Below are 27,251 nucleotides of genomic sequence, written 5' to 3'. Positions count from 1 at the left end.
GGAGTGTTTGAAGCCACGTATTTAACCATGACATCGCGCTGCTTCCTATGGATTTTTTTTTTGAGAAGTCCGAGGGAATTAAAAGAACTTTTAAAAGTTTTCTTCTCCTCTACCATACAAAGATAATTGCTGTTATCATTTTAGAAAATTTCTTTCAAGACTTTTAGCTATGCACACACATTTTTTAACCTACTTATGATCATACTCTTTATTTACACAATCGTAATCTTTGTTTCATTTAATACAGCGTATGCTATGTCATTAGACATCGATATTATTTCTAATTAATTGGTTAGACTGCAAAAACTACATGTTAATACATTTAATGCAATTTCAATCCAAATCCCAACAACATTCTTTAATGAGATGGAGAAACAAACCACCAACATCATGTGGAAGGGCAAGAGGCCCTGGATAAATAAGGCATTACTGAAAAAGAACAACAAAGTGGGAGGCCTTACTTTACCTGATTTTAGAACCTACCACAGTAGTCAAAACAGCCTGGTACTGGTACAACAACAGATACATGGGCCAATGGAACAGAACTGAGAATCCAGACACAAATCCATCCACATATGACCTGTTGATATTTGACAAAGGCCCCAAACAGTTAAACGGGGTAAAAGACAGTCTTTTTAACAAATGGTGCTGGCATAACTGGATATCCAACGGCAAAAAAATGAAACAAGACCCATACCTCACACCATGCACAAAAACGAACTCAAAACGGATGAAAGACCTAAACATAAAATCGAAAACGATAAAGATCATGGAAGAAAAAATAGGGACAATGTTAGGAGCCCTAATACATGGCATAAACGGTATACAAAACATTATAAAGAATGCAGAAGAAAAACTAGATAACTGGGAGCTCCTAAAAATCAAACACTTATGCTCATCCAAAGACTTCACCAAAAGAGTAAAAAGACAACCTACAGACTGCGAAAAAGTTTTTAGCTATGACATTTCTGATCAGCACCTGATCTCTAAAATCTACATGATACTGCAAACACTCAACTGCAAAAAGACAAATAACCCAATTAAAAAATGGGCAAAAGATACGAATAGACACTTCACTAAAGAAGACATTCAGGTAGCTAACAGATATATGAGGAAATGTTCACGATCATTAGCCATTAGAGAAATGCAGATCAAAACTACAATGAGATTTCATCTCGCTCCAACAAGGCTGGCATTAATCCAAAAAACACAAAAGAATAAATGTTGGAGAGGCTGTGGAGAGACTAGAACACTTATACACTGCTAGTGGGAGCGTCAAATGGTACAACCACTTTGGAAATCGATTTGGCGCTTCCTTAAAAAGCTAGAAATAGAACTACCGTATGATCCAGCAATCCCACTCCTTGGAATATATCCTAGAGAAATAAGAGCCTTTACACGAACAGATATATGCACACCCATGTTTACTGCAGCACTGTTTACAATAGCAAAAAGATAGAAACAACCAAGATGCCCATCAATAGATAAATGGATAAGTAAATTATAGTATATTCACACAATGGAATACTACGCATCGATAAAGAACAGTGAGGAATCTGTAACACATTTCATAACATGGAGGAACCTGGAAGGCATTATGCTGAGTGAAATTAGTCAGTTGCAAAAGGACAAATATTGTATAAGACCACTATTATAAGAACTTGAGAAATAGTTTAAACTGAGAAGCAAACATTCTTTTGTGCTTACGAGAGGGGGGAGGGAAGGAGGATGGGAGAGGGGTATTAGATAAGAAGTACTTAAGGTGAACAGAAAGACAGCACACAATACAGGGGAGGTCAGCACAACTGGACTAAAGCAAAAGCAAAGAAGTTTCCTGAATAAACTGAATGCTTCGAAGGCCAGCGTAGCAGGGGCAGGGGTCTGGGGACCATGGTTTCAGGGGACATCTAAGTCAATTGGCATAATAAAATCTATTAAGAAAACATTCTACATCCCACTTTGGAGAGTGCAGTCTGGGGTCTTAAATGCTAGCAAGCAGCCATCTAAGATGCATCAATTGGTCTCAACCCACCTGGATCAAAGGAGAATGAAGAACACCAAGGACACAAGGCGATTATGAGCCCAAGAGACAGAAAGGGCCACACGAACCAGAGACTACATCGTCCTGAGCCCAGAAGAACTAGATGGTGCCTGGCTACAACCGATGACTGCCCTGACAAGGAACACAACAGAGAACCCCTGAGGGAGCAAGGGAGCAGTGGGATGCAGACCCCAAATTCTCATAAAAAGACCAGACTTAATGGTCTGACTAAGACTAGAAGGACCCTGGTGGTCATGGCTCCCAGACCTTCTGTTGGCCCAGGACAGGAACCATTCCTGAAGCCAACTCTTCAGACATGGATTGGACTGGACAATGGGTTGGAGAGGGATGCTGGTGAGGAGTGAGCTTCTTGGATCAGGTGGACACTTAAGACTATGTTGGCATCTTCTGCCTGGAGGGGAGATGAGGGGGGTGGAGGAGGTTAGAAGCTGGCAAAATGGACACAAAAAGAGAGAGTGGAGGGAGAGAGTGGGCTGTCTCATTAGGGGGAGAGTAATTGGGAGTGTGTAGCAAGGTGTGTATATGAGTTTTTGTGTGAGAGACTGACTTGATTTGTAAACTTTCACTTAAAGCACAACAAAAATTATAAAAAAGAGAAAAAAAAAAAATAAAACTATATGTTATAGGCTGAATTGTGTCTCCCAAAAAGACGTGTTTGAACTCCTAACCCTTGGTACTAGTGAATGATCATGTTTAGAAATAAAGTCTTTGAAAATGTTTAACATGAGGTCATGCTGGAGTAGAGTGGGCCCTAATCCAATATGATTGGTGTCCTTATGAAAAGAGGAAGAGAGACGCAGTGATACAGATACAAAAGAGAGATGGCCATGTGAAGATGGAGGCAAAGACTAGAGTGATGTATCTACAAGGCCAAGGAATGGGAAGGATCGTCAGGAACCCCTCGAATCTAAGAAAGCGGCAATGAAGGATCTTCCCCTAGAGCCTTCCAAGAGAGCGTGGCCCTGGCAACACCTTGATTTCTGACATCTAGCCTCTAGAACTGTGAGACAATACATTTCTGTTCTTTTAAGCTAACCAGTTTGTGGTACTTTGTTATGACAGCCTTAGGGAGCTGTGACAGTACAAAATGTAACAAAATCTTTCCCCAAACAGGATTTTAGTTTGGGGCATAAAAAGTCACGCAGAATAACAAGAGTGTACATGTAATTGGAGATCTTCAAAACTGTTTATGTTTTCATGGGAGACAACACGGGAATCCCAAACAATATAGCCATTATCCCTTAAAATGGAAGCCAATACCGGGGATCTCTAAACGTAAAGCCTTCCAGAAAACGGTGGGGAAGGAAGACCAATATTTATTGCCTGCCTCTGACCACACACCAGACCTTGTGCCAGCAATTTCCTAGATGTTCTCATTTACTTTTCCCATCAACCTGTCAATATCAGCATGTTTACCCCACCTTCAAGAACAGGAAAAATAGAAAGAAAAAAAAAAAAAGAAAAAACAAACTCACTGCCATCGAATCACTTCCAACTCATAGTGACCCTATAGGACAAAGTAGAGCTGCCCCATAGGGTTTTCAAGGCTATAAATCCTTACGGAAGCAAACCGCCACATCTTTCTCTCACAGAGCTGTTGGTGGTTTTTGAACTGCCAACCTTTTGGTTAACAGCCAAATGCTTTAACCACTGCACCACACAGCCTCCACAGGAGGAGCAAAGTGAGGGTTAAATAACTCGTGCAGGCCACTAGTAATGTTGGTGCTGGGGTTGGAATTCAGGTATTGGAGTCTTTGCTCTTTCAGAGAAGGCTGCTTCAGAAAAAAGAAAAAAAGTATACCTAGATAAAGAAATCTGAGAATGAGCTGAATGAATGATCTGAAGTTACAAACAACAGCTCACAGAAATCTTTCAAACTAAGGAGAGGAACAACCAAAAGAAAAAACTTGGGCTCCTTGTGGTTCAGTCTGGTTGGGGGAAGGAGGAGTATCACTGAGCTGAGGAGGGAGTTGGCTTTGTAAAATGGTCCCCAAACAGAAAAAGACCTTGTTCTTCCAAGAGGCCAAAAGGGGGCTGGCTAAAGGCAAGAGCACAGTCTTGGACTGGAGGCTGGAAAGAAGGATGAAATTAAGAAGAGCCCTAGCTCTACAGAGAGCCTGTATCAGGCCAGAAAGGGGCGTGGAGCAGAGAACATCTGGAGGGTTTAGGCTGAAGGCCTGTGCCAAGCTGCCTGAGTAATACGACACTCTGTAATTTACCCGACGAGATGTGTGTGCTGGACTGGGGGTGGGAAAAGAAGACTATGTAGAAAGCCTGGGTTCCAGTGGCTTTCAGTTGACAAATCCTTTCCTTCTCCATCTGAACTCTTTTAATCAGTTGCTGTTGAGTGGATTACAACTTCTGGTGACCTATGTATGTTAGGGTAGAACTGGGCTCTGAAAGGGCTTTTGATGGCTGATTTTTCAGAAGTAGGTCACCTGGCCTTTCTTCTGTGGTGTTTTTGTGTGTGCTCAAATCTCTAACCTCTTGGTTAGCAGCCTAGTGCGTTAACCATTTGCACTACCCAGAGACTTCTGATCCCTTTTAGAATGGTATAAAAAAGTTTAATGTGAGCTTCATTGAGTCAAAGGATGGGAGACCAGGCAGGGGAAGTTTCTCTTTAATTGCGGAAGGGCTGCACCCCATGGTGTTACACAGAGAAAACCAGGTGCTCTAAACCAGAGAAGTCAAAATGCCTCCTACTTTCAACCTGCAGCCTCCAGCTAACAGGCCTAAGCTTGGTTGGGGTGAAGGGGCCTCTTGTGGAATTCAGTTCTTGGCCAGAAATCGCTGCCTCAGACCTCAGAAGGTTTGAGGGAGGCTTAGCAAACCTGGCGGCTGCTCTTTGGGTTTGGCAAACTCAAGATTTTTCCAGCGCCTTGTGTTCAGTGAAACTGAAAATGTGTTTGGCTAGAAACCCTTCTCTAATTTTTAAACCCCTGTGCATTTTTTACATAAATTTGATCCACATGTTTTTGATTTATTTATATTTAACTCATCAAATTGAATTAGGAGCTACAATGATGAATGGGAACAATGCTGATTTCCAAGAAGATTTTTGAGCCCTTTTTCTTAGAACTAAATCATATTTTCCCCTCCACCCTTAAAACTGGTTCAAAGCCCTGGTTATTTTCATTAGAGTATTTAAATGAATTTACATGGCTTTCTGGGCTAACAACAGAAGCCCCCTACCAGTTTCTCTTTGATATGATTTTATCACCACCACTGAGGGAAAAGGGGTTCCTGTCAGAAAAGCTAGGGATTGCAGGGGTGGGGAGTTCTCTGGACCCATTCTTCTTCTCCTGCACTCTTCCCATAGTAGCCAATTCAATCTGGTTCACCTCTTCCCTTCTCTTTTTCCCCTCCCTGCCTAGCTTTGACCAAGACTTCTCCATCTGGAAGCATTTAAGTGTACAGTGATTTTACTCTTGTGCAAGGAAATCTTGAGGTATACGGTACATATCCATTAAGCTAAATTATAGGTGCACAACCTTATTCTGCACAATTCTGTCTGGCCTCCGTTTGCAAGCACAAATGGTCATTACCGTGTTTCCCAAATATCTTTTCTAATACACCATCATTTTCTACAACTGCAGTGTGAGGCCAGCAATATTTCTTTGAAAAAGTGTGGCCACTGAGGTCCCAATACAAAGGTGCCTCTTTATAGCCTTTTGAACCTGTACTCAGTGGGTCCCTTGCACTCTGTACAAAGCTTCTCTCTCCTACAGACCCTGATCTAATTAGAGAGACCTGGGCACAAGAACCAGCTGCTACTAATAGCTGTACTGGGGGAGTTATTTCACTTCCCTGGGTCTCAATTTCCCAGTCTTTCAAAAGGATATAATAACCATATTTATCTCCCAGAGTTGTAAGGATTAAAAGAGATGCTGTGTATAATAAATTTAGCATCCTGTCTGGTGCATGTTGTTGTTAGGTGCCGTCAAGTTGGTTCTGACTCATAGTGATCCTATGTGCAACAGAACAAAACACAGTCTTGTCCTGCACCATCCTCACAATTGTTGCTATGTTCGAGCCCATTGTTGCAGCCAATTCATTGAGGGTCTTCCTCTTTTTCACTGACCCTCTACTTTACCAAGCATAATGTCCTTCTTTAGGAAATGGTCTCTCCTGATAACATGAACAAAGTACGTATGATGAAGACTCACCTTTCTCCCTTCTAAGGAGCACCCTGGCTGTGCTTCTTCCGATTATTTAATAAATGTTTGATGTTACTGCTATTATTATAAAAAATTCCACACCTTATTCAACTCCACAACTTTTCTGAAAGCAATTAAAATTTTCCAGAAGTTGCCTATTACCTCCTAAACCCTCTACTCTCCACCAGTGCTGAACCAATCAACTCATTCCCCAGCAAACTGGCATTATTCCAGCTCAGAGACATGAGGTTCTTGATCAACCAACTGAAGTTTTTCCTCAGTCTCCAAGTAGTCACCTGCCCAGGCCCAAGTCTTAAACCTATAGTTTCTTCTTGGGATTGACAGTAGTAAAGCAATTAGAAGTTCTAAAATCTAACTGAAAATCTTCACAACCGGACCAATAAACAACATCGTGAAAAAAACTGAAAACTGTCAAGGATATCATTCTACTTGGATGAACAATCAATGTCTGTGGAAGCAGCAGTCAAGAAAGCAAATGACGTATTGCATTGGGAAAATCTGCTGCAAAAGACTTCTTTAAAGATTTAAAAAGCAAGGATGTTGCTTTGATGACTAACGTATGCCTGACCCAAGCCACGGTCATTTCAATTGCCTCACACGCATGTGAAAGCTGGACAATGAAAAAAAGACAGAAGAATTAACGCATTTGAATTGTGAATATTGTGGTGAATACTGAATATACTGTGGACTCCCAAAAGAATGAACAAATCAGTCTTAGAAGAAGTACAGTCAGCATATTTCTTAGAAGCAAGGATGGCGAGACTTTGTCTTGCTTACTTTGGACACATCATCAGGAAAGAATGATTGCTAGAAAAGAACGTCACGTTTGGTAACCTAGAAGGTCAGTGAAAAGGGGAAAAGCCCTCAGTGAGATGAACTGATATAACAGGCTCAACAATGGGCTCAAACATAACAAAGATCATGAAGACAGCACAGGACCCGGCAGCGCACAAGACCCGGCAGCGTTTTGCTCTGTTACACGTAAGGTTGTCATAAGTCAGATCCAACTCCATGGCAACTGACAACAAAACCTAACTGATCACACAGATCATTCTCCCTCAAACCACACTGAACGTGTTCTCACTTTACACAGAACGTATAAGCATGTGCGTACAGGGGAGGGAAGTGAGAAGGTTTACTCTGTTTTCAGGAGGAAACCAGTCAATTAGTGTTTCTAAGACCCCCAAGGTCTTGACACACTTTACCAGTCCTTTTGCAAAGCAGAAAGGTGAAGCCATGATTTAACATGTCTGATAAACGCCTTTCTTCCAAGAGGGAAAATGTAAGTCCAAGTGTCCAGACACAAGCCCTGTGCTCAGTGAAGCACAGAGAAAAGACAGTCCGAGGTCTGAGGTACGTCACTCTGGCTAGGATTAGTCTCAGCGGCAATTCACAGATCTTAACGCTGGCCAGATTAGTGGGATGAGGGATTCACCAGCTTCTGAGGGGAGCTTGGACACGTTAGGCAATAGCGGTCTTTACCACGCAGAATTGGTACGGAAATTAAAAGAGAGAACATTTTAGGCTCTCAATGAATTATTATTTCCCTCAAGCAGTCCTTACTTGAAATCCTGGGTGGTATCAGGAAATGTATGTCTTCCATGCCTAATACTTAGTAGGGATTTCTCTCTCAATGGTCTCTTAATCCCCTGTATCTAGATTTATTTTGGATGCCAGCCCCAGCTCTAAAGGACTAAAGGAACTGTCCCTCACAGCGCTGCCAGAGGGATAGGCTGAGGTGGCTGTTTGTGCCCATAGATGGTTCTGGAGTAGACACATGATCTGAAGGGAAAATCCATAGGCTGGAAGCCACTTGCAGCTTGGTATAAGAGCTGAGTTGGGCCAGTCAGGCTCCTGTCCAGGAATCTGGAATTGGGAAAGTGAGACACTGGGCTGACTGGCAGCACAGGCATCTAGAATGTGGCTGGCCACATTAATGGTAGAACACCCTCTCATGGAGGCTGACAGGCTTCTGCTGCTGAGGCCCTCCAGGGCTGACTCAATTCCAGAACCTCTCTCCCATAAAGCCTGGCTGTTAGACGGTTACGCTCATGGACACCATAAACATCTTTTACAATACTACTAAAATAAATACCTCCTTTTTTTCAATTTGCTTGAGTGGGTTTCAGTTTTCTGCAACCAAAAAGAGCCTTCTAGTGAAGACACACACAGCATCTACCATTGGGAAGAACTTGCACATGGAGCTATGTCTACATGTTCTGGGCATTTCTACTGTAAGGCACTGCTGTAACAGTTAATTACAGAGAATGGAAGATACCATTGGTTCCTAATTCACTTCTCTATGGCTCTCCTCTACTATAAACCCACCCACTGCCGTCAAGTCAATTCTGACTCATAGAGATTAGAAATTGGAAAAGTTAAAGCTTGGGTTCTCTCCCACCCTCCCTTGTGGCTAGTGGGGTCATGTGACACAGTTCTGGCCAATAAGATGTAAGTGAATATTTGCTTAGGCAAATAAGCTGGCCCTGCCCTCTCCTTCCTGCCTTGAATGAAAATTACCACCATCTTGCACCCATGAAGGAAAAGTCAAAGAAATGCAGAGATGCCCTGAACATTTGAGGTGCAAAACCAACATTAGCAGTCACCTAATTCCAGTCTTCTTGTTGTCTGCGTAAAATATATCCCTCAACCGCTTTTAGATTTTTCTGTTACTTGGAAGTAAAATCTTTTCTAAATGATATACCCTAAAAGGACACCTAGACCTTGATATTATTTCCTGTGTTGTGAGAATTGTGACAATTTTTTTTTCACCAAATAAATTGCCAACTTGTTTTTAAATTAATTTTTCTAAAAACCAGCTGAGTGGTATAAGCTCTTGAGGCAACTAAGATCTAACAAGGGGATAAGGTGTACACTGACTGTGACTAAGGCTGGACACACAAGGGTCTAAGAAGAGGGCAAGACTTCTAGCTGGGAAAGTGAGAAATCAGGGGAGTCTGCATAGGAGAAGCATTTGAGCTGAGCTGGAGAAAAACAGGAATTTGGACATTTGTAGATGGGGAAGAAGTATAGTCTAGGTAGAAGGAATAGTTTAAGCAAAGATGGGAAATGGAAGGTCAAATACAGGAAGCAGCAAGTTCATTCAGGCTGGTGCAGGAGAACAAAAGTCCGATTGGAAAATCAGACCAAATTATAACAGCCTTGAATGCCAGGTAAAGGAGTCTGGCTCTATTCTCCAGGCTGTGGGGTGCCATTGAAGGGTTTTGAGTAGACAGGAGTCAGAGTGGTTCTTTAGGAAAATTCACCTGAGACCAACATGTGTGGTGTGCCGGAAGAGGGTGGAAAAGCCACTAGGAGACTAGCAGGTATCTGGACAGGAGGAGATGAGGGTATAAACCAGAACAGTCACAGAGAAAATGGAATGGAAAGAAGAAACAGGCATGAGAGATACTGCACAAGTACACGTAACATAACTTGGTTACTGTCTGGATGTGCGGTGTATGTCACGTGGAGGAATAATGTAGAAAATATTTTATTGTACGAAATACGAACAAAATGCTCATGTGGTACCTCTGGAGCTGAAGACAGGAATGGTTTTATGTAGATGTTGGAGTCATGCACCTTCAGGTCATGGTCCCCAAGTCCCCTGGTCACTCCAATAGTTGCCATTACTCGGGCCTAGGAGTACAAGCAGAGGGTCATCAGAAACAATCCCGCACATTGAGAAAAAGTCCCTGTCACAATACAGCTGATGAGGGCTAAATTTTCCAATTCCTCCTGCCAGTCTTCCCATGCCCCTTTCTGCTAACTTACGTGGGTCGTTGTTATCACGGAAGGGCTCACCAAAATCACGTAAGTATTTGAGGAGTAATTTTTCTATCAATTAACTTAAGCTTTATGGGTTTCTGCTGTCTCTCTTCAGCTTTCTGTTTTTAGAGACTAGAGCACAGGGTGTCCAGTACACTAAAGCCAATATATCAGCGCTGGCTACAGCTACTAAAAGTAGTTCAAATCAAATCCAACAGCATCCATCCATCCACCCGCCCGCCCGCCCATCCGTCCATCCGTCCATCCAGCCATCCATCCAAACCACGTCTACTCGACATGTATTTATTAAACACCAGTGATATCCCTAGTTAGGTGACAAGCACTAGTAAAAGATGTAAAAAGCCAGAGGCAGCTCCTACCCTCGCACAGCTCACCTATTATACTTTATGGCTGCAGAGTATCTGTAACCTATCCTGCTAGCATTCCCACAAATTCCCTCTGGGTGGAAAGGGACAAAATACCACTAGCACCTGGGGCTGAGACCTCACCATCTGTGCACTGCTCTAAACCGTTTCCCAATTGTTTTAAGGAAGCAATACTATCGCACTAATGTTTACGCCGTCAGCCTGATTATCTCCTGGGGTAGTTAGGTTGTGTGTATGATGCGCTGATTTACCCAAACATTTATTGAGCATCTATTGTGAGCAGGCATCATGCTGTCAGGGACATAAATGTGTAAAGCCTTGCCCCTACTTTAAAGGAACATGATTAGGGAGGTAAGAGGTGTGTATTTAACTAATAACATATAAAATACGGTCAAGTGCTGAAAGACACAAAAAATGAGTCATATGAGTTCAGAGGAGATAAAAATTCTACTGGGAAGGTTTCCTGGAGAAGGTGATGTTAAACTTCGTGCAGAAGGATGCACAGAACAAGACAGGTAGACACAGAGGGATTGAGAGAAAGTCATTTTGGGTGGAAATGAAGCCCAATAGCCTAACTCTTGGATTACCAGTAATATAGCCAGCGTAGAGTCATGGTTCAAAGACCCCAGCTTGAATCTTTACCTATTGCTAAGGTATAAGAGTACCCAAGGGCTGTGCAGTAAGAGTACCTCATAGGGCTGAGGATGAAATAAATATGAAACATTACCTAATCTAATAACTGTCATCATCTTCACCCCATTTTCCCAAAAGGCTGTGAATTTTGGAGCCAGTTCCAGATGAGAAGGGTTTACATTAAAGGGTAAATAAAACCATGACACAGTTATAAAAGACAAGAGTCAAAAGAGATTGGTAAAATACAGACATGCAACATGAAGCCTGGGGGTCTCTGGCCAGGCAAGCTGCAAAGAAGGCCTCGCCTTGATGGGGGCTGGATGGCCTCCTCTGACTAAAGAAGTGTTCAACTCAAAATGGAAAAATTCTGGGTCCCTTGTGACCTTTCTGCTCTTCCCCCTGCAATGGCAGCTTCTCTAGCTGGAAAAATCACATGCCTGTATTTTAGCCCAAAGAAGCCTGATGTTTCTGCTAGTCAGTGAACTTGCTTTACAAAGTATACAAGTGTCATGCACCCAAGCCCTTAAAAGTATTTGTGGAAATAAAATGAAAAGCAATGGCTACGAAAGCACCCCTAAAGCTTCTGGGTGGATGTATGCAGAGAGGAAAAAGGAAACCTCTGTAAATGTTCTAGACAGAACGGATGTTCTTTCCAACGCTGCAGTTTTAAAGATTTCTCGAGCGATCATGGAGTCATGAGACACGGATGGTGTACTACTTTGGTACTGGGCAAGCCTACCAATAAAAGCGAACTGGAGAACAGTGGCTTTAAAAGGGTTGACAGGTATGATGACAGAACATGCCAGCTGCACATCACGGGACTGTCAAGCCTTAATGAACTAAAATGCTTGAGGAACATGATGCTCTGGGGAACTGACCTTTGTGCTTAACTGAGAAAACCCATGCTTCTTGAAATATTATTGCTGATAATCTTCTAAGAATACATTATTAGTCCCTTTTCCAGCTGTACTAAGGAGAGTATACTGAACATAACTGAATAGCTTATTTAATACCTGTGCATTTACTAAAGGTCTGCTATGCACCAGGTACCAGGCTGGACAGGTACTGGGAATCGAAGGTAACAGGACAGTCCTGAGCTTACTAGAACCCAGTGGATATAGCAGGGTAATACTGAGAATCTCAGCCCCACAAAGAACTGCAGCTGCAGGTATAGGTAATTGGGCTTAATGATATACACTGATGGTGCTCCCTGTTCTCAAAAACACACATATTCCTATTAGGAACTGTGTTCATCTTTGTAATCATTCTCAACCAGAGGTGGTGGGGCAGAAGGTGTCCATCTCCAGGAAAGGGGCAAGCTAATTTAAAATCTGATCCCCACGTGGACCAGATATGCATGTTTCATTTCATGAAATGCTTCCTTCCACTGAAATCACTGCTGGGCTACACCGAGCCCCAAGCCTAACCCTGAAGGCATGTCCTCTCTCACATGAACACATTCACTTTAACACAGGCACCCACGTGCATGTATGCGTGTGCACGCACGTATGCACGTATGCGCACGCGCGCACGCACACACACACACATGCGCACGCACACACACACACACACACACACAGAGTCTCCCTCTCTCTCAAGTCCTGCCCATGACGACATCTTTCCGTTTTCTTCTGAATCACTTCTTTCTGGTAAAAATGATAAAACGCTGAAAAAAAAGATTCAGTTGAAGAGTCTTTGTTATGTGACCACATTTTTTCACTTCTAATTGAAGCTCTCAGCACTGAGTTAAAACATTATTAGTGCTCAGAGGAATAATGCAATGATTTAGAAGGTGTTTGGTCTTACTGGGAAATGGATTCAAAACTTCCTCCTCTCCTTTCAGGATTTCAACCTTCCCCTAGTCTCTGCTCACAGACCACTCTCAGATCTACTCTTTTGTTTGGTTCAAGAACATGCTGCTGAGTGTTTGATTCTGACTGGGGTCCTGGGAGGTGCTGACAGTCTTTGCTACCTCAGCCTGGGCTCTTTGCGATGTGTAAGGAATAAATTAGAAGTGATCCTATAGCTAATTACAGTGAAGCTTTGGATCTCCTCCCATGGGTCTAGTGGAAAAGCAGATTTGCAAAGTCTGAACCTGCAAGACAGAGTGCCACAGCACTAGACTAGACTAGACTGGATCTGGCTCCAGGTCTGTGCTGCCACTCGTTAGCTGTGTGACTTTAACTGAGGCTCTTTAACCTTGGGGTCCCAGCTGCCTCATCTACTAAATGGACATAACATGGCCAGCTTTGCCTGCCTCCCAACTTGTTAGCAGACAGAAAATAAAATGATTTATGTGGAAGTGGTCATGTTTAAACACTGCAAAACGTTATTCAAATGAATTGGGAAGGGGGATGTTATTTTTACAAAATTGACTTTGGTCCCTTGTGTTCCTTGTACCCCAGCCCTGCGCCTTCTTGGATCCTCAAGACAGGAGAGCCTGAAGGATGATGGATGTGATATTCTTTCAAGCTGTCAAAGCTATAAAATCATGAGCTGCTGAGTAGAACACATAGACTGCCACAAGTTACGTGGAGTGGCAGTGGGGCATAGTTTTGTCATTGCAGCCCAAGGGAAACACAAGCGCCTACCTTCTTGCCTTCTCCATATATAAGGGGAAACTTCAAGTCATCATCCTCAATGGTTTTGTATGCCCTGTAGGGGGATAAACAACATTTTTTAAAAAAGGTGTGCACTCAATTAGTGACCCGTTGTCCTGACACAGGCCGGTAGGCATGTTATTCTCCCTGAGACTCCAGCCACTCACCACATTGCCAATCTTTCTTTATACAGAGTTATTCTCCCTACAGAATTCTGCGTGTGTGTGTTTTAGCAAACCAGAAAACACCAAGTCTATATATACTCAAAGAGGGAGAGAATATGTTGGCATATTCATAATAAGCAAGGAGGGGCCATGGGCTTCACACGCTGAGTGTCTGTGCAATGATGAAGTGCCCCAGCGGCAGCGGCTGGGTTCTTGTTATTAACCCAAAACTGTGAGCGACAGCACAGCTCAGAGATGGATGGAGTGTGAAGCTGCTCCAAGAGCCAGTTTTCACCTTTAGGGACTGTTTACACCAAATCAAAACTCGGATTGGGAGTGCTGGAGAAGGAATATTTAGAGCCTGTTTGACCTCAGTATGATTGTCAAGGTTGGCACAAAAGTCTCTGTTTCATAATAGCTTTTAAATGGCCATTCGACACACAGAAAGAAAATTCAGTTTGTGCTTCAATGGTTTATCCTGGACATGGTTGTCCAGATGCCACTGTGCGTACAGCTGAGGCTGCCAAGGTTAAGAGGACAAAGCAAATGAAGTCCATTTCTTGCAGTTCTGCTCCTGAGGAAGTTAAAAAACAAAAACAAACAAACACGGCATTTTATCACTAGCTGTATCATCCTGGGCAAGTAGCTTCAATTTCCTTGGTCTCAATTTCCTCATTTATAAAATAAGAACAACCATATAGGATATAAAGAGCTTAGTATGGAGCCTGGCACTTAGTAAGTGCTCAGTAGGGTCACTATGAGTCGCAACAGACTCGATGGCAAGGCTTTTTGGTTTGGTTTATTGCTAGTATTTAGTAGAAAATACTTTGGCACACCAGTTCCCCTTTCTGGGTACAGCACTGCCTATTCACCACACTGCTGGTCCTTCTTTACATAAAGTTATTTTCCCTATGGAATTGTATGTGTGCTTGAGTAACCTAGAAAATACCAAATCTTTATATGCTCGAAGATGGAGAAAATATGTTGGCATATTCATAATTAGCAATAAGGGGAGATAGGTTTCTGTCCTAAGCATTTAATTTCTGGGCAACAATGAAGTACCACTGCAGCAGCAGAAGCATTAGGTACTCAGAAGATTAAGTAAAAGATGGGGTAGGTCCTGCTGGGTTAGGTGCTAGAACTGAGTAAGATGCTTTTCTAAAATAACGTCTCCTGAGTCCAAGGAAGATTAATTATTAAATGGTCTCCCGGTCCAGGATACACCCAGGCAACATGGGAGTGAACGGGCAATCAAATGTGTAGGAGCTCTTGATATATAAAAGAATACAATCCAATTTAAAAAGAGTTCGACCCCAAAGCTAAAGAAGTCACACCCTCATTTTCCAGGATGATTATTTGGATAAGTTGTTCCTTCCCAGGGTTTAGAGAATCAGTTACGTTCTAGCACCAGATGTGCCCGGGCTGACTTGAATTCAGCACAGCTATTTTCATAGCTTTGGGCAGGCAGATGAGCTTCTTTGGACCCCAACATTCTCATTAATCAATTAGTGCAAAACCTGGTGCTCACTCGTGGGGTTGTTGTGAGAATTAAAATGGGATAGTAAATGTGAAGAGCTTAGTACATATTTAGCACAGAGCCTGGCACATGCTGAGGGCTCAGTAAATGCTAGTTGCTGCTGCTGCTGCTGTCAAGTGAACCTAGAGGTATTCTAGGAACAAAACTTTCAAAAAAGGAACTGTACTATTTCGTTGCCTTAAATCTACGAAATTAACACAAAGTGGATATAGCCACTTTGATGGTTTTATACTCACATGAAATTTTTTAAACACTGTGGTACACAGCTGGGGATCAAATAGAGCTACTGTTAGAATAGTGACTGCGGGGTTTAAAATTAAGTTTACCCAAAGAATTTGGTCCTTGTCCTTGGTTTCTGAGAGATAACCTCTAAAACCTTGGAAATTTCCCAGTAACTGAAGTGCCTTTGATGAAGCCTCCAGATCACATCTGAGGGTTTATGCTAATGAGGTGACTCAGATGGGGGCTGGCCAAGACAGAAAGACCACCTTGTGATTACTGGCCTTGGAGGAAGTGGGCTGATTCAATCAGTAACGACTACATAATGAGGCCCCAATAAAGGCTCTGGACATGAAAGCTCCATGGGCTTCCTGGTTGGTGAAAGAATGATGCGTGGGAGGGTAGTGTATCCCTTTATTGGACATGAAAAGCTTTGCTTTGGGAGCCTTCCCAGACCCTGCCCTGTGTGTCTTTTCATTTTTTTTTGCTATAATAAAACTGTACTCATAAGTATTTTACTTTCTGTGAGTTCTGTGAGTCGTTGTAGTAAATTATCAAACTCGAGGGAGTAGTGGGAACCAGCAGGTCAGAAGTGAACGGGGCTGGAGAACCTTGAGCTTATAGCTGTTATCGTAAGGGGGTAAAGGGAAATCCTGAATTTGTAGCCAGCAGGTTGAAAGTAAGGGTGGGGATTCCTACACTTGCAGCTAGCATCTGAGGTCTTGGGCAGACTTCCAGTCTGTAGGACTGTGCCCTTTAACTTGTGAGGTCTGTCCTAGCTCCAGGAGGTTAGGGTCAGAGGAAACAGTGCTGCAGGTGCAGCTGGTGTCAGTACAGAAGTGGAATAGAGGGGAAGAGAGTTAATAATAAATTGATTTGGATTAATCAACACAGTTTGGTGTCAGGAGAAGTGAAAAGTGGGGATTTGATATATACTTGCACAGACCTAGCTCGAGGATTGAAGGAATTTTTAGGACAGTGGTTCCCAACTATGATTGCATATTGAATCCACTGAGAGGGCTTTAAAAAAATCCAATGCCCAGGCCACACTTCAGAGCAATTAAATTTGAATTTCTGGGGTAGGCCCCTAGCATCTGTAGTGTTTAAAAGCTTCCCTGGTGATTTCAATGGACACCCAAGGTTGAGAACCACTGTTGGAGACCAAAATCCCATTAACTAACATTAAAAGTCAGTTAAACAATAAACTCAAAGCAGCTTGACCCTAAAGACGGCAGACATGGCTCAAGGGAGAGGAGGGAAATGACTCAAGAAAGGCCCTGAAACAGGCGGGAGCAGGATTTGGGGATAGTGGAGAGAAGGACAGGCCCAGGCAGAGAGAAAGGAAGGAGAATTCCTGAGAATTATAATTAGAGAGACGGTGTATTCTGGAGACCCAGGTACAGGAGTCTGGAATTAAATGAGAGGCAGAGACAGCAGTTCTAGAAGTCAATGACTGGAAATTACTGAGAGCTCCGCAGCATGGAGATAGGCTAAAAGCACTCTTAAAAGGCTTGAAAAGGTAATGAGAACACTGTTCTCTGACTCAACCACAAACCCAAGTAATCGAATTCTCTCAGGGCAGAGAAGTTCAGGAGCATGAAATCTATGCTACCACAGCTCTGAAAGACAAACACTCATCTTGGAGTCGTCACCCACAGGGCCAAGATGATCACAAATTCTAATGTTATACTTTAGCTTCTGTTTTTTTTTTTTTTATCTTGGGGAACAACCCCAAAATTTAAAATATAAAGTGTCTCAGTCATCTAGTGCTGCTATAATGGAAATATCACAAGTGGATGCCTTTAACAAAGAGAAGTTTATTTTCTCATAGCACAGTAGGCTAAAAGTCCAAATTCAGGGTGTCAGCTACAGGGGAAGGCTTTCTCTCTCTGTTGGCTTTCTTATCAATCTTCCCCCAGACTAGAAGCTTCTCTGTGCAAGGAACCTGGGTCCATAGGACACGCTCTGCTCCCAGCTTTCTTGGTGGTACGAGGTCCCCCTGTCTCTCTGCTCGCTTCTTTCTTTTATATCTCAAGAGAATGCCTCAAGATACAATCCAGTCTTGTAGATCAAGTCCTCCCTCATTAACATCATAGAGGCAGGATTTACAACATATAGGAAAATCACATAATGGCCCAGCCAAATTGATACACACATTTTTGGGGGGATGTAATTCAATCCATGGCATAAAGTTTACAGAAAGAAAGGCTTATTCTCTTCCTGCCACTATTAGTTTTCAAGCAACTACGGGTCCTCCCCTCTCCCACCACTAACAAATAAGTAGTTTAGAGCTGGTATGACAGTGTGAATAACTATAAATAAGGAGAGAAAGTACAACACCCTCTCCCTCTCAATCTCTCTGGGTTTTAAGCACATTTCATCATATAAAACTAGGTGAACTTGCCTCCACAGTTAACACTTCAGAGTTAAAACTGGCAACTTGATTAAAGTCTACGTAAATGAATGATTATTGTTGCTGTTAGGTGCCATCAAGTCGGTTCTGGCTCATAGCAACCCTGTGTACAACAGAACAAAACACTGCCCAGTCCTCACAATCGTTATGCTTGAGACCATTGTTGCAGCCATTGTGTCAGTCAATCCATCTCGTTGAAGGTCGTCCTTTTTCACTGAACCTCTACTTTACCAAGCACGATGTCCTTCTCCAGGGACATGTCCCAATAACATGTCCAACGTAAGTAAGACATAGTCTTGCCACCTTTGCTTCTAAGGAGCATTCTGGCTGTATCTCTTCCAACACAGATTTGTTCATTCTTTTGGCATTCCATAGTATATTCAATATTCTTCGCCAACACCGTAATTCAAAGGCATCAATTCTTCTTCAGTCTTCCTTGAATGATAGGTAGTAATAATTACAGCAGCTATGATCTACTAAATACCTTCTACATGCTAGACAGTGGACCTGGTGCTTACTGACAGTGTCTAAAATCTCTACCAAGACGAGGAAACTGAGACTCAGAGAGGTGAAGTTACTTTTCCAAGATGATATATTGAGTTTGGCGACTATAAGGCTGAATTCAGACTTTCCTAGGAAACGCACCAAAAACGTGACATTAGGGCTCAGATTTGCGAATTTCCAATCCTAGTTGAAGAGTCTGAAATCAGACCATTATTGTTCACCTCTTACTGGGTGAAACACAGAAATCTGAAGACTAAAAAGAGACTTTTGCTGGAAGGGAGTTTTCCATGTGAGTGACAAAAGAACGTACGGCGACTATGTGGGGGTAAAACCACGGCTGTTCTACTATGGTTTAGGGAAGGCAAGCAGGACATCAGAGGACATGACAGTCCTCTGTTCTTAGACCTCCCTCTGCTTTCTGGGACTTTCACCAGTGGCCACAGAGTCCAACAGAGCCCTCTCTCCAGGCAGCAGGCCGACCTTGAATCTGTTCTCACAGTTTAAGGCGGCCACCCCAGCTTCTGCAGACTTGCAAGGCCTGTCTGCTGTTCTTATTATAGTCCATGTCTAGGCTGCAAGCTTTAAGCTATGCTTTCGGCTCATCCTTGGCTCAGGGAGGTGAGAGGTCTGAAGTTTGAGAGCTCCAAGAAGTGGAGGTACCTGAGATTAAGAGAACCAACTCCTTCATTGAAGACCCAAGGGGTCTTGAAACCCTGATTGAATTAAAAACAAAATAACACTCCAGAAAAACAGATTCTTCACTAGTTTTACAATAATATAACTGACAAGAGTATATAGTCAAACATTACTTGTTAAAAGAAAGCAAAAACTAAAAGGCTCAGGAAAGATTTTTAAAATAGCTCTTATTTTGGGTCAATTATTTTATGAGGCCAATTGACAAAAAGATGAGGTGAGAAAAAAATCCAAGTGCTATATTCCTGACTTTCCCTCAATCAGAGGCATTAGCCTCAAAATTTTTCTTTCTTTTTTTTTTTAATAGTTTCCTTTGCAATGTTGATTCTGCAAGGCTGAAAAACAAGGCGCCATTGGTCTGGACCTACTGGAAAGAGAAACTCAGCATAGCAAGAGACTGCAAGGCCACAAAGTCAGCTGTACCTCAAGCACAGGAATTCTTTCTACAACATAATTCATATTGGTCCTTGACCTGTCACTGAATGGACTCCTGTATACAGTCATTGTCCTAGAAGCTTTACAATATTTAATGTCAGCCCATTCCACTGAAGTATAACTCTGGGGAATTCTTTCTTAAATTAACCCAATCATTCACCCATTGGTGCATTTGGTCTGTCCTCTGGAAAACCATGAAATAAATGTAGTTTCTCTTTTGCTTGAGAGCTCTGCAAATATTTGAGGACAGCTATCTCAAAGTTATCCTTAGTTTCTTTAACTGTTCTTCACAGGTTCTGGGGGACTATCCCTAACTACTCAAGTTACTGTTCATGACCTTCAGGACATTCACCCATTTTTTCTATGTTCACAGATTGCTTTTCCACTCTTTACTGTGCTATTATTCGCAGCAATTTTACACATTTTGATGGTGCCTCTGGAATCGACAAACTCCTAACCTACTTCTGGATGACCTCCTCCTCTGCTTCCCAGCAGCACCCTGGTCATGTGAGGTGTACCGAGAACAACCCCATCACCGAGACTGCACCTCGGAACCATCTCCTCTCTCACTGCCTTGCTGTGGCTCACAGGCCAGACGCCCTCCACAGGCCAGCTCCCCTCTGTGGTCTGGCCATTCCAACTACCTTTTGGCTCTGCTTGTTTCCTGATTTAGCCTTCACATGTGATGAAATCTTTTAACTGTTCTCCTTGCTAAATATCTAGAACTCCTCACTATTTTGATCTTCTAGAAGGAGGAAATACAATAGGAATTGAGTGTTTTGTTTATTAACATTTACCAAATGCTGTTATCTCTGCTCCACAACAGATCAGAATCTGAACAGTTCTCAGCACCTTCACTGCCATCACCCTAGTGCCTCATCAAGCCTTTCTATAATAATCTAAGCAGGAGAGGATGGTGCCAGGATTCAGGTGAGAGCACTAAAGGTGTTGAAAACTGTTTAGATTTGTCCCTTACCTCTATTCTCTCTATTCTGAGAACAACCAGCGTGATGACATCATTACCCTATTGAAACCCTCCAATGGTTTTCCCTTCATACTCTGAATAAAAACCAGGTAATGAAACGGCCTTTTTAAAAATTTCTTTTTCCCCCCAATTTTCTTCCCTGCTTTATTTTTCTCTGTAGCACCTACCACCATCTAACATTTTAAATATTTTACTTATTATGTTTACCGTCTTTAAGCTCCTCCCCCACTGCTACAAAGGCAGGGATTTTGTTTAGCTGTGGCATCCCCAGTAGCTAGTAGGGTGCCTGACATATAATGGGTGCTGTTCAATAAGTGAGCAAGTCAATGAATACTACTTACCCCAAGCAGTGATTTTATGCTGCCCTGACTTACTTTCCTGTTCTATACATATTTACAAAACAAAAGCAAAGAGCCTTCCTGTGCTCTTTGACAGCTTTCTTGGTCTGTGTTTCAGCCAGGGCTTCTAACTGGTTCGTTTGGTTTAAATTCCTGCTGAAAATTTGCATTTTCATCCTTGGTATACTGAATCACAATCTACTTTTAACAAAATCCCCACGTGTACTCTTATATACAATAAATTTTGAGAACACTGGTCTACTAGTGGTTCTCAGAATGGGTCCCTAACCAGCAACATTAGCATCGCCTAGGAACTTGTTAGAAATGCAAATTCTCAACAGGGGTTCGACCTGACTGGTTTGAAGTCCTGGCCTCAGCTGCTGCTCACTTCCAGGTGCGTCCTTTTCTTGCCTCTGGCCCTGGCTGGCTCTGTGCTGCTCCTTGCAGTTTTTCAGACATGTTCTCTGAACAGATGAACTCAAGAGGTCCCTGTGCAGCCAAGCTGATGTCTTTTCACTCCTCTGATGAGTAACCTCAGAGGGGTACAGGACTCCTCCAGTATGAACACATCTTGTTTCTGTGTCAGTTCTGTAATTTTTATCAGAAAAAACACTGCCCATATTCACCCTGGCTGGGAGGTCAATCTCCCACAACCATTTCTCTCTCTTTTAACCTATAAGCATAATCATCACTCCTCAGTTTAAAATCCTCCTTTGACTTCCCATCATCCTTAATCTAGAATTCAACAACAAGGCCCTGCATGATGAGGCCCTTGACATCTTTGATCATACCCTGGGTGGTGCAAACAGTTAACTGTTCAGCTACTAACCAAAAGGTGGGAGGTTTCTAGTTTACCCAGAGGCACCTCAGAAGAAAAGCCTGGTGTTCTACTTCTGAAAAACTAGCCATTGAAAACCCTATGAGCACAATTCTACTCTGGGGTTGCCATGGGGCTGGAGTTGACTCACTGGCAACCGGTTTTGGTTTTATGTGCTCATGCAACATTGGCTTTCTAGTTTCTTTAACAGGTAGCGCTGTTCCTGCCACAGGAACAGGGCCCTGTTGTTTGTTGTTCCCTCTGTGTGGGCCACTCTTTCTTGAGGCCATCCTGAAGCTGCAGGCTGTGCAGCCCTCAGAAGGGCCTTCACTGATCACTCAGCTAAAAGTATGAGGCTCCCCTGCTCCTCCTTCTTTACTCTTCAGAGAACAACCTGAAGGTATCCATTTATTAATTTGTTTACTTGTTTATATTCTGCTGCCCCCTTTAAAACACTGGAGGTGGGGAGTTTTGCCTGACTCACTGCTACACTTTCATATCTAGAACAGTGCAGGCATGCTGCGGATGTAAGGGAGACACTAGCAAATAGGTACATAAGTGAAGCAAGGCTGTCACTTCCCCCTCAACGAGTTTCCTTCTAAGGATACACTGTAGTCTTGGCTTCCCCATTCATTTTAATAGTGAGCTTTTCCATTGCTGAGTTCAATCTCAGAGGAGGAGGTGTTCTCGGTGTAGCCTACATGACCAGGGTGCTGATGGGAAACAGAGAAGAAGGTCATCAGGAGGTGGGTTAGATGTTACAAAGTCAGGATTCCAGAACCATCAGAACGTGTTGAAGATTTCTATGCCTGAGTCCTATCAGTGATACCTCTGACTTTGTTTACCTCTTTATATTAGAATTTCAGTTTCCCTTTTATGTCTCTCTCTATATCTGGCCTTTGTTGGATTCCTCTATCCACAGCCAGAGCCCCACTCTGGCTTCTTAACCCACAGGCCCGGAACCCAAAGTTCACGCTGTGGCACCATCCATATAGATCAATTCCCACGACTTCCTTCTCTCCTAAGTCATGACTTTTAACTAGAAAAAGGGGAAAAAATATCACTTGTTTCTCCAAGTCTTAATTTCCTTTGCAGGACTTCAAAGTCATTTAAGAGGTACGTGACCCCTTCTGGGGAGAGTAATGGGATCCTCATCCTTCGGGGACTGCGTAATCTCAACAATCCACTTGTGCGGCTCTAATGACACACATTAGTGAGTCACATTCTTCCACTCGCTAACCTCTCGACATTGCCTTGGATTTCTCTCCTCCCCCGGGAGTCTTTCTTCCTGGATTCTTTCTTCCCTCCTGGCAGAACCCACTGTGGTATGTTAAAGAACACCAGGCTTGGAGTCAGAGGTCTTAAAGTCACACATCTCAGTCCTCACATGAACTAGCTGTGTGAACTTGGGAGAGTCCCTCAATCTTCCTGAATTTCCTTCTTCAGCTGGATACACTTCATGGGTTGTAAAAATTAAACACAAAAATGGCTGGGAAAAATCCTTTGTGAAAGCTACAGTGCTATTTAACTGTAAGTTGTGGCTATGAAGATCTCAGGAGCCTCATTCTTCAACACAGACAGCACAGGTAACAACTGGTGGGCACCACCAGCAGGGAGACATAGCACATCCCCATGGAGAAGTACTTCCTCAGCTCCCACAACTCATGCTTTTTCTACCATTGCTGATGATATCAGAGGATAAAAGGGAGCATCTGTACAACTTTATCTGGAAAAGTTCACCGTTCTAAAGCAAAGACTTAGAGGCTCAGAAAGATACCACAGAGCTAATTATCTACAGGGGGTGCTCTTGGGTTAGTCTGAAATACTCATAAAAGGAGACATTTTTCCCCTTAGCTGGAAGCTCACTGCCCCACTAGCAGGGAGGTAAAAGCCACAGGTAGTCTTGTTTTGCTCATAGCAGAAAGCTAGTCCTAGCTCACCAGAGGCACATTTCACAGGGATGGAGGGTGGTGGACAGATTATTTCTTGGTCCTTTGTCCCCACTCCCACCTTCCTACCACCAAATCTCAGCAGAAGCTTGAATTGCAGGAGGCCAGGGACGAAACACCGGCCAGGCCTGGCTGCTGAGAAGCAGACACGTGCTGGGAGCCCAAATGCCACTCGTGGCTTTTAAGTGGTTGGCATGACCCCAATGAAGCAATTGATGGAATCCACAGGGGCGCTCCCCTGACTCGCCTCTCACCGCACCCACCCTCCTCAGGTCTTCCTGGAAAAAGCAATGCAGGATTGGCAATCACCTTGTGCTTCCTTTTTTCCTGCCAGCCATCTGTATTTCCAAAAGAATCAAGCCCAGGGCCTAATCACAGACAGAGCTCAGTAATGGAGGTGGCTTCTTGCTCCTTGAGGTGGTCTTACAGCACGCAGTTGACTCCCCCTCCTTGCTGGGTAAAAATCTGCGTGTACATATCTGCGTGTTTCCTTTCGGGCAACATAAAAAGATTCCGGTATTTGATTAGGTCTTACTCTTATTTTTTTAAATGTCCCCTTTTAAGTCCTTTCTCCTGGTTTCAAAGATTTACAATAAATAAACTCCCAGAAATCCCTTAAATTTGCCTTTGGTTTGAATCTTAATATGCTGGAAAGCTGGAGCTAAGCTTTGTGTGTGGAGGGGGGTGGTGGTGGTGAATCTGAGCCAAGCTTTAGGAGGTCAGGCTCAAGTCGGCATTGTGGCATGAGAATAGGAGGCCAGCCCCAGAATCCCCAGGATGAATCTGAAGAGGCTGAAAAACATCCCATACACAGCAAGTAGTTTGGGGGTTTCGAAGTATCCTTTATAATGTTTTTTGGGCATGACAAACAAATATCTCTGCCACAGGCTCATCACTGTATAGCCGGCTTTAGTTACTTGTAACTCTTCGTTCAGGGGTACGGGATTGTGTTTTGACTCATCTGGTCCCTGAATTTATGTGCCAGGACTTGTTGTCAAGGGGTATCTTGATTACATGATCCCAGGGAAAGGTCCTTTGGTGGCGCTAGGCTCTACAAACAAATGCTACTTTGTTTTCTCCCTATGGTCCTTGGACTGTCCTTTACTGTAGACCCTAAGCTAAAAAAAGACCTAGAAATCCTGGTGGCATAGTGTTTAACAGCTATTGCTGCTAAACAAAAGGTCAGCAGTTCGAATCTACCAGGTGCTCCATGGAAACCCAATGGGGCAGTTCTACTCTGTCTTATAGGGTCGCTATGAGTTGGAATTAATTCGACGGCAACAGGTTTTTTTTTTAATCCAGGGACAAGTTGATGTACTGCTGCTAATACAGTGCAACAGTCTGGATTCAGGCACACATAGTTTGCTTGAATTGTAAATGTGTTTTTTATATTTGGTGATATAACTCAAGGGGGCTGACAAGGGCAATGTAACCTACTACAGTGCAGCCTAGCTTGTGCATATCTGGCTGCCCAGGATGAGAGCCACAACCTCCCTACTGCTTAGCTGCATGAAAAGGGGAAATCTTCTGGCCTTCTCTCCAGGTCAGCGTTCTATAACAGGGCCCAAGCTCTGGTCCTTGACATTGCAGTTGCTCTTGAAGAAATCCCCTAATTGGTAGGGCTGACCTAGTACCAAACTCACAGGCCCTAGGAAATGCCTACCTCCCCATTTCCCATCAGCATGCCTCAGCCAGATTCTGCCTGGAGAGCTGAGAGCAGTAATCATCCTTCTATTTTGGCCTAAAGACTTCTCTTCCTCCCACCAGGTCTATAGTGGCAATCCAAAACCAAGCCCAGTGCTGTCGAGTCGATTCTGGCTCATAGCGACCCTATAGGACAGAGTAGAGCTTCCCAATGGAGTTTCCAAGGAGCGCCTGGCAGATTTGAACTGCTGACACTTTGGTTAGCAGGCATAACGCTTAACCACTATGCCACCAGGGTTTCCATAGTGGCAATAGAGCTTGCTTTTATTCTGCTGGCCTGTGTTCTCTGGGAGAGTTGACTGGATTGGAGCAGAGGCTGCATACTTTGTGACCATGGGAAGATATATATAAAGTGTGAAACCTCTGCTCTAATATACATCTTGGTAATTCAATATACACATAAACGCATTACAAAAAACAGTATTTGCCCTTACTATTGGAGCCTTGGTAGTGCAGTGGTTAAGAGCTTGGCTGCTAACCAAAATGTTGGCAGTTTGAATCCACCAGCCACTCCTCGGAAACCCTATGGGGCAGTTCAACTCTGTTCCATAGGGTCGCTATGAGTCAGAACTGACTCGACGGCATGTAACAACAACAACAACAACAACCCTTACCATTATATATATGCATGTGACATACACTGATATTTTCTTTTTATTCAATGTTATTTAATTTGTTTAAAATGCTTGTCTCCATATGTTAAATTGATTTCACAACCTATTAATGGGACTCTATTCATAGTTAAAAGCTTGGGTAGAGGAAAAGAACCTGGTCTTAGAAACTTCCAAATTAGGAGATTAGGCTTTGGTCAAATAAAAGCAATAGGTTCTACTGTATTCACTGAATACCTACTAGGTGCTAGGCACTGGACAGGTACTGGATATGTGTGGTTGAAGTAAATAAAGTAAATGTCATTGCTTGACTCATGGGCCCAAATTTAAAGGTGGAAAGAGATTCAAATAGAGATATGAATGCTTTGAATCAGTCTTTTGAAAAACACACCCACAGGTGCATGCCACCAACAGAACCACTAATACATAAGAAGATTCTGAATGACTTCTAGGTAAGTTTCAGATCTGGAAATTCCTTCTGATGCAGTATCCATTTGGTGTGCATTAGCACTTGGCCAGGAGAGCTTCATACTGTAATCAATAACATTTAGCTCTCCCCATGGGTATGAACCAGAGATCCTTACTTTATGAGCACACAAATATGGACTGCTTTCAGCTTTCTCAGGGACCATTCATTCTGAAACAAACACGAATTTCATTGACACTGGCCTTTATATTGGATGAGACCAAGTCAGTACATACAAATCAGAAGATGACCAGAATTGACCCCCTAGCCACGAATGGTGGGGAGAAAATAGCAGCTAGATTGCTAACTACTGCAGAGGCCAATTCCTTGGTGCAGGTCCTTACAGCCCCACCTAACAAAGCTTCTCCCACTCTGGTCACACAGATATTTGCAACAGAGCACCAAGTCTTAGAGTTTCCCCTCGGAGAAGCCACTTGCACTGGAACTCTACCCTACGCCACGGCATTTCAAAGCTTTCTATCCAAGTGCCCTTGAACTGGTAACATCACTCAGGGCACAGTGCATATATCCCAAAGTAAGTATGAATACTTTTTCAGTCTTCTGTTTTAGCTTAAAAAGCCATGAGAATTTTGCATAAGCCTGCATACAATCAACGTTTATTTCAACACATAAAAAAAAAATCTCCAGCCCACTGCCCACCCCCTTCCCCAGGTTCTAGTAATATGAAACCTCCTGCATCAAGGTGGCCCTACTGTTTTAGAGGACAGAGTCTGAAGGCAGCTGTTTTTAAATTTTGTGGTGTCACCTCACCCCTAACACAGAATTCCA

At 43.1% G+C, this 27,251-nt stretch overlaps 1 protein-coding gene across 8 annotated transcripts in view; it reads right to left on the bottom strand.

Moving 5' to 3' along the window:
* The window catches only part of PPM1H (protein phosphatase, Mg2+/Mn2+ dependent 1H), a 328,683-nt gene that overhangs the window by 42,080 nt on the left and 259,352 nt on the right, over positions 1-27,251 (bottom strand). For 5 of the 8 annotated variants that reach the window (XM_064283939.1, XM_064283941.1, XM_064283943.1 and 2 more), the window contains exons 7-9: positions 13,619-13,682; positions 9,772-9,879; positions 484-580 (exon numbers count right to left, since the gene is read on the bottom strand). In XM_064283939.1, coding sequence (XP_064140009.1) covers positions 484-580; positions 9,772-9,879; positions 13,619-13,682 — 269 coding nt within the window. The remainder of the gene's footprint in view (positions 1-483; positions 581-9,771; positions 9,880-13,618; positions 13,683-27,251) is intronic. The other 3 variants (XM_064283944.1, XM_064283945.1, XM_064283940.1) reach the window with 1 other exon arrangement.

Source organism: Loxodonta africana, chromosome 4, assembly GCF_030014295.1.
Source record: "Loxodonta africana isolate mLoxAfr1 chromosome 4, mLoxAfr1.hap2, whole genome shotgun sequence".
Lineage (NCBI taxonomy): Eukaryota > Metazoa > Chordata > Mammalia > Proboscidea > Elephantidae > Loxodonta > Loxodonta africana.
This window is presented reverse-complemented; position numbering and strand designations above follow the sequence as displayed.